We start from the raw sequence: 7980 nt of genomic DNA on the forward strand, positions 1-7980 counted from the left end.
CAGTTGCACTGCACATCAAGGAGGTGATGCATTTTATTAGCTTCAGGAGAAAAAAAAAATCCAGACTGAGATTCACTGATGATTTATACATCATCTTCCTACCTTCACCTGCAGATAAAAAAATGCCTTGGTCTGAATTAACACCTAGCTGAACCCCAGAAACCTGTAATGTCACAGTATTTTCATGGTCCTTTTTATTAAAAGCAGATTTCCAGAGAATTAACGAAATACAAATTGACGTGTAAATTAACAGTTCCCAAGAACCAGCACATTGCAGCATCCAAACCAAAATTAACAAAGAATATGGACTGCGATCACCATCAATCCCCGCAGTATCCTCAAATTCTTATCGTGGAATACCATTCTGCTTTATTTTATAATTAAAGCAACCCATTAAGTATTTAAGTCACCACTTTTCTTGTTTGACAAACCCATCAACGCTACTTCGAATTCATCAGGCTACGAACTATGGCCACATACTCTTAGATTTTACTGTGCTACGTCCACCGGTGGAATCCAGCTGGAGCAATAGCTGTGAGGAAAATACAAAGGCTATGGTCACCTGAAAACGTTCTCAAGAAACCACATTAAATCTAACATGTGACTAAAGCCCAAGAGGGTAATCTCTTCCAAGCAACACCTCCAGACGTGTCTCAAAGTGTGTTCACCTGATGGACTTCTCTACAATGGCCTCCTCCGCCAGCTGCGTTGGGAAAGCATCTGTAAGGTGCTACAAAGAAAGAAGCCTTTTACGGACACCTAGCCTTGGGTTACACGGGAAATGAAATGCAGTCTTCAGTCTTTAGCATCTCCCACGCCATCAGCATTAATAGCAAACATTGCTTCAGCCTCAGGAAGGCAAGGAGAGTCATAAATTTTACATATTCTGGTTTCACCTCGGCCTTTTCGCAGATACAGTCTAAAAGGGAGAAGGAAACAAAACAGGTAAGGGTGTACAGCCTACTTTCAGTGAACCATCATCACGCTCATTAAAACATTACGCTGGTACATGAACACAGCACAGCGTGGAGCTGTAAGAATGGAAAATGTTGTGTTGATTTTACTGCAGATTAAGCAGCAGGTGCCGTGTTGAGAAGCAGGCTGGGCTCGCCTTTGACAGACTATCTAGGAACCCAGAATTTAATGGTACTTAGCTAGTTCACAAAATCTTCCAAAACAAGGCTAAGGGAATGATAATCTATCCTCTCACCTCGTGGTGGAAGCATGTGCTATGATATTTCCTCCAATAGGTTTTTTGGGATCTGCAGCAAACATGGCTGCTCCATCTACCTGTGCTACCACTTGGTTAGTGATCACAACTGCCACACCAAACTGTAAGGAGAAAAGCAACAAATCAAAATAAATTTATTTCCCACAATCTGAATGAAGGAAAAGGGAAACAAAGAAAAAAAAAAAAAAAGAGAGACATGCATGCACTTCTGCTGCCCCCTCTGCTGCCTATAACCACTCTATCATGCGCCTCAGAACAAAATGGAAGCAGACACTGAGCGGGCAGAAAGCCATTTGCACAGAATTGCTAACCTTAACAAGAGAAAGAAAACTGATCACCAGTCCTTTAAGAGAATACAGCAAATTTCATAGTTTACCTCATCTGCAAGTCGAAGAAGCATACGCAGAAATCTGGCCAGATGCATCTGTCTAGCTGACAGCTCACCTCTCCCCGAGTAATCCGTCCGATAAAGGGCTGTGGCACTGTCCACGATCAGCAGCGCATACCTGGGGCAGAGAAGTACAAGGTTCTCACAAACATTTCCAGGCATGAAAAATGTCTCCACTGGAGTGCCACAGCATCCAGCAAATGGTACGGCTGCACAGAGACGTGGATGTAAGCTCCTCTCAACCTGCCGGTTAGCAGAATTACTATTTTTAACAACCCTGATTTAATCTGTAATGTTCGGATTACTACCTATATAATAAAGCCCAGTAAACCCAGAGAAAGTTGCTGCAGGATTGAAAACTTAGATTTATTGTACTCTTACAAACTAGCCCAGAATGCAAATGTTTTGACACCGCAGACATTCTGTGGACAGGTTCCTACACACCTCATACCACCACTTCCTTCCCTCTAACAGGGTCCATAAAACTCAGTTTCAAACAAAAGCTGTCTGCACAGGTTTCTTCGGTGCTTGGCACGCTCTAACTCAACACTCTCTACTTCTATTTCTGAAAGCAATTATAAACTGATCTTTAAAACTTGTTCTTTGTAAAGTAACTTCAGTTGTTGCAGTTCAAGTCAGTCACTGTCATCCAACATTTCAACAGCAAGAGAGATCAACTCACAACTGGCTGCTGACAAACCAAGCTTATTACCTGGATACGCCAAAGCATAATCCAGTTTGAGAATAACAAAACCTGATCTAACAGAGCTAAGCGCTAAAGAAAGCAAATGCATGGCAAAAAAGTTAACTTTTGAAGTAAACATTTACTTTGTCATTTCACAATTTTGTAACCTATACTTCTCTTGCACTTGTTCATCATCTCCAGGTAGCTTTATAATACAAATATATATCGGCACAAAAATCACTCCATCTATATCAGTCTTATTACCGTGACTCAGCCATCATAGCAGATGCCTGATACAGGAGCTGGGTCTGATGGTCTGTATTAAAACCCCGAGCGTACGCCACATTATCTAGGACATCGCTGCCAGACAAGCCATACCTGGAGAAAACAGTGAAGAAAAAAAAAATTGTTAAGCGACAACTTCATCAATAGGAGTTATCTAGCAGGTTTATCTAAAGACTAGAATAAAGATTCACATTCCTGGGAGAGTCTTAGAGACAAAAAACAGACAGCAAAAGATGCAAAACAACTTGGTGATGAAAAGAGAACAGAATGACAGGAAAACATTTTTAAAGAATATTTTCCTGCCTAGGAACGATAGCAAAATGGAACACCAGACATTTTCCTCAAAATAAAACAGGCAAGGAAAGCTCCCGTTCTGGAACAGAATATTCTGAAAGCAGTATATTGCTAATAAAAACCAGTGATAAACAGCCTTCCATCTGCAACACCTCTGTCAGTGTTTTACTACCAAATTAAAAAAAAAAGTTACATTCAACATCTTGCATTTAAATTATTTATATGGCACTTTGGGAAATCCCTTAGAATTTGGAGAACCAGTTGATTATCCTCCTTGGATCTGAACTGTAGTAATGTTTTTTCCGATGAGAGAGAACATACGTAATTTGTTCTCATTTTTCATTTCATGCTACAACATACTTCACAGAATTGCAGACTCTTTGAAGTACTCCTTCTACTTGCTGCGGGAAAAGCCAGCAGGGTTAGATCAAATTGTCTTCAAAGAGAGCTAACAGGATTTGGTTGGTACTGTCCCCAGGTGATTAAGAAGTGCACATTCCCTTCCAGTAGCAAAAAAGTGAGGGAGATCGCCTCCTGCAGAGGGACAATTACACAATAGCTGTGGGGAGAGAGTAGCAGCAGAGAGGGAGGAGAGGAATAGCAGTACCAGATGTTTTCAAAGTGAACATCTGTCAAATTAACCTCCAGGACCTGTGTAAAAGCTCTTCCAAAGATTTTTTTTTTTTGCCTTTCAGTAACAAACCATCCAAATCCAGTACTGACCCAAATCTTCAGCTTACTATTTTTCAGTAACTTGACCGTACCCCATTCATTTAGGACAGTATGTCAATTAGATCATCTCCCTCTATAAAGAAAAGGAAGTGTCTCTTGTGGGCTAGCACGTCATTTTGGTTTGGTATTAACCCTTACTTGATTTTTCTACCTGCAGTCATGGGAAGGCCCATACACAGTGGCCTCACCTCCAATCTGTGGCGCTGCTAAAAAGCAGCGGCCCCATCCTTTCATTCTCTCTGCTTCCAGCCGCTCGTTCTTGTCCCCTCCTTTGCTCCAGCACCAGCAATTCACGCTGCCCTGCGGCGAAGCGCATTAGCAGCTGCTCTGCTTCAGCCTACAGCCCAGCAGGCGCTAACGCCGGCACCGCGGGGCAAGGGACCGGCAGGACCGCCTGCAGCGGCGCAGAATCCAGCCTCATTAAACCACCTGAAGTTTCCACCCCAGAGAGACCGTTGGCTATGCAGCGTGGGATTACAAAGCAGACATACCGTGAAATCAGCCTAAAGCAGAAGGAAGGCAGCTTTGCCTAACAGGTCACATGGAGTCTTGGGAAAAAAAAAAAAAACGACCCAACAACAACAACAAACTTAATGGGAAAAAAAAATACATGCTGAGGAACGATGAAGGGTAAAAACAAAGAAACTTTAGAGGAAACACCTATAATGATAGGCCAGGCCTTGAAGTACTGCTTGAAGGCACTACAGTTACTTGACAACTAAGTCTTGCTTCTATAAATGCATGGTAAAAAAAAAGGAGGGCAGCTGCTTTTTAAGCTAGGAAATTTGTACAAAAATTTTTTAAATACTTTAAAAACCCCCACATGCACAGCCTGAAAAACTGTCAGCCTAAATCAGACTAGCAAAGGTGTAGTAGAAAACAGGCCAATTGATTTTATCTTTGCAGAACATCTGAGCCCCTGTATTCAAATCAGCCCAGCCTTGCTGCATGATTTTGACTTGCAGCTTAGAATCAATATTTGTCACCATATTACTTCCAGACAAAAAGCGCACAGCTTACTGACATGAAACTTCTGATCAGTATCTAGGTGGAAATATTTTTTAAAACTACCATATATGTGAAATTGTTAATCTGAAGCTTAGGCCCAGATTCCAATCTGAATAATTGCATTCAGCATCCTTAAAATGTCTCTCCTACTTCAGTCAGGTATGACATGCTTCACAGCCCTTCCCAAAGCGCTGGGCTGCTTTTCTGGCCAAGCTGACGTAACTGCAGCGATTGATAAACACTGCAAGATAAAGAAATACTTCAACCCAAGTTCACTGAAGTTGCATATATACCCTGATATTTAATTGAAACAACCACCAACAGCCCCATAGTAGCAGTTTTAGTTCTGAGAAAGTCTGAAGAATCACAAGACCAGAAGTAGCTCCTTTTTCTAAGGAACAGAACCAGTACTTCAGGCTTTTAAGTCCAACCGGAATACCTGTGTAGACAGCAGCATTCTTATTCGGGTAATTAAGTTTTACTTTCCAATTAGTATAAAAGCCACATCACAACATTCTGAGATAGATGCAGGAGATGAGAAAACAGCTTTTCAACTGGTCAGGGGATGCTCTCATATTTCCGAACAGCAATTTTCCAGCTGCTGTAGAGATAACTTTTTTACAAAAGCATCTTTGTTTCAAGGTAACGCTACTGGCAGAATTTAAGAAAAATCTTTGAATGTATTTCACTAGCAGTAAAACTGAATTTGAAAGAGACACTAGTAAGAAGTGAGGACATCATATTCCAGGGCACAATGCTGTTATATCTAAGTAAAACTAGAAAGTTTGTTTATAAAATACAGCTAAGGCAGTGGTCTACCATCATGTAGGAAGGCAGAAAGTACAGAAAGGTTTTTGTTTGGCTGGTTTGTTTAGAGACAGCTCTTACTGCAACAGTCCTGTGAATTTAAGGGCAGGCTGATTTACACAGTGATCCTTATTAACCAAGTTGTCCCATGAGTAAATGTATTCTTTTCTTCAACCAACGCCAGTTTACTCCTAGCCCTAAGTACAGACCTTTCAGCCACAGCAAGAAGACGTTCTGGACGGAAGGTCCCTTCTGTGTCAATATACATAGCTTTTCCTTCACCACCACCTCGGTCAATGGGAAGCTAAAGGAAGAGCAAATGAGTGAACATGAAATAACGTATCAACAAATAATCCAGTTATTGCCTTATGCCCTCAACTGATACCACATAATAAATAACATACCAAGCTATTGTGATTAAAGTCACATTTATCTGGGAAAAGTGAGAAGAAAGATTCCCGTTTTCAATCTCTGATACCTACATAAGAGGACAGGGGCTTAGGTGCATAAGAGTATTAACTAAATGAAGAAGTTAAGCCCACAGCCTCTAATATTTCATGAAATAGCAATCTCTAGAAAGTAAACACCACTGTTATTCATTTAAACTAAGATTTAAAAAAAAGGTTACTCCAAACTGATCTACTGTTTGATAGCCAGAGCCAGCTGAAGGCTTTTACAAAAGTAAAGTGAAGTAAGCTGAGGATAGGTTAGGAAAACAAAGCAGCTAGTCAAAGAAACTCGTTGAACCCAACACAGTTTCTTCTGTCTTCTCAATACTCTTGGAGATAAGAGAGGTTCTCCACAGTCCAGAGCATCTGAAGAGAGATCCAGCACTTCTCTGCATTTAAGACCTAGACTTACGCTACAAGGCATTATAATGTGTTAAATTTTTTTTCTCCTCAGCATTCTGACAACAAAAAAGCAGCTATAGAACATGTCAAATACAGGCAAAAAACATCACAAATTTAACTGCTGCTATGGTGATCCTAGTTGGCTGATCAGGCATGAAACAAAAGATCCTAGAAGCTGCAAGTACAGCCAAGGGCGCTGCAAATCTTTTGAGGATTCTTTGCGAACAAATAAAATACCTGCATTCTTTGCAGATGTTTATATGCATCACATTTGTATTGTACACAAATTAGCAAAGATCCAAAACCTGTGTTGCCTGAATACTTGATTTTAATAAAGTGGACTACTCACTTGACAGGTTACTGCCAGGGTATGACACAACTGTGTTTTTCCAGTACGAAACTCCCCAAATAACTCTGTTATGGACCCTGTTTCTATTCCTCCTGAAGGAAAAGTAATAATAATAAATAATATTAAAAAGGTCACATACTGCAAACAAAGACCACATGTATAAAGTGTTACATTTAGAGAAGCTTAGTTAAACAGTTACTTTCATTAAAAGTTTCAAAACTCTAATTGGAAAAACTGGTTTTCATACTGAGGTTTGTTCACGTTGCAGATAAGAAGTTTAGGTGAGTGTATTTTTGAAGGCGCCGAAAAGCTGAAATGACTTGGTTTGATTTTTTGATTACAAGTAGGAATGGGGAGATGACGATACCTGGTTTTGTTTTCTTGAAATAAATCACAGACTAGAACAAGCTAGAAACATCCGAAGTGAAAAGCTCTGGGTATTGCATCATGGCCAAAAGGTCTTAAAACTATTTCTGCAGCTTTTAAAATAAAATCAATTGTGATACAAGACAGCAGTACTTACGGAGATTTTTCATTCAACTAGAACTTGTGTGTCTTACGTGCTTTTGTGCAAGGATCATGTTTGTAGAAAAAACAAGCATATAACGAAGGTTGATCAATAAACAGAAATAAAATTATTACCTTGAAGAAGTTTATCAAGTTCTTTGGACCCAGTGGTGATCTGGATGATCTCTGACCTTCGCTGGTGGAATTCTGTTGCTGTGGTGAAACCCATCGGAACCAGTTTAGCTGCTTCAGCCTAAAGAAAACCAAACTAAGCAGTGCGAGGAGTGTTCATCCCGTTCATTTACTCCCTCTAGTAATTAATAGTGTAATTTTCTATTGTGTGAAATGGAGAAACACCTATATAATTTGATGCATACATTTTATTTTATAAACCATGTATTAGTTGGCACATCTGAACAGAATTGAAATTCTGCTCAAAGAAAAAGCTTCAACATCCATTTTGTGTATTTTATGGAAATCTTCCCCGCCTTGTCCCCCACCCTTTTAGCTCAATTCTGACCCTGTGAAACTTGAAGTACCTAGGATGGGCATACAGCCTATTAGGACTGTAGTCTTCCTAACAGAGAACAAATATGGGAAGCAAGAAAAGTATTGGAGTTAAGCATTGTGCTCGGTCAGTGAGATTACGGACTGCAACTCGGCCTTCACTCTCAGTCCCCGAGTCGACCCCCGGTCCCACGGTGAATACCTAGCTGAGGTACACACCAACACGCTTTAGAAGAACATAGCAGAACTGTCCTGGGTCAGTCCAGTCGTTCACAACGCAGTATCCTCTGCCTTGACACCTGCTGGCAGTGGATGCTTAGGGGAAAGGGCCTACAA

The 7980-nt window shown here is 40.6% G+C and overlaps 1 protein-coding gene across 2 annotated transcripts in view; it reads right to left on the minus strand.

Moving 5' to 3' along the window:
* Positions 1 to 512: 512 nt before the first annotated feature.
* Positions 513 to 7980, minus strand: part of RAD51 (RAD51 recombinase) — an 8689-nt gene continuing 1221 nt past the window's right edge. Inside the window, exons 3-9 of one of the 2 annotated variants that reach the window (XM_010292868.1) lie at positions 7273 to 7390; positions 6631 to 6722; positions 5640 to 5734; positions 2569 to 2682; positions 1608 to 1737; positions 1211 to 1332; positions 513 to 919 (exon numbers count right to left, since the gene is read on the minus strand). In XM_010292868.1, the coding sequence (XP_010291170.1) occupies positions 796 to 919; positions 1211 to 1332; positions 1608 to 1737; positions 2569 to 2682; positions 5640 to 5734; positions 6631 to 6722; positions 7273 to 7390 (795 nt within the window). In that variant the 3' untranslated portion in view covers positions 513 to 795. The remainder of the gene's footprint in view (positions 920 to 1210; positions 1333 to 1607; positions 1738 to 2568; positions 2683 to 5639; positions 5735 to 6630; positions 6723 to 7272; positions 7391 to 7980) is intronic. The other variant, XM_010292869.1, reaches the window with a different exon arrangement.

This window comes from Phaethon lepturus, unplaced genomic scaffold, assembly GCF_000687285.1.
Source record: "Phaethon lepturus isolate BGI_N335 unplaced genomic scaffold, ASM68728v1 scaffold51478, whole genome shotgun sequence".
In the NCBI taxonomy this organism is placed as follows: domain Eukaryota; kingdom Metazoa; phylum Chordata; class Aves; order Phaethontiformes; family Phaethontidae; genus Phaethon; species Phaethon lepturus.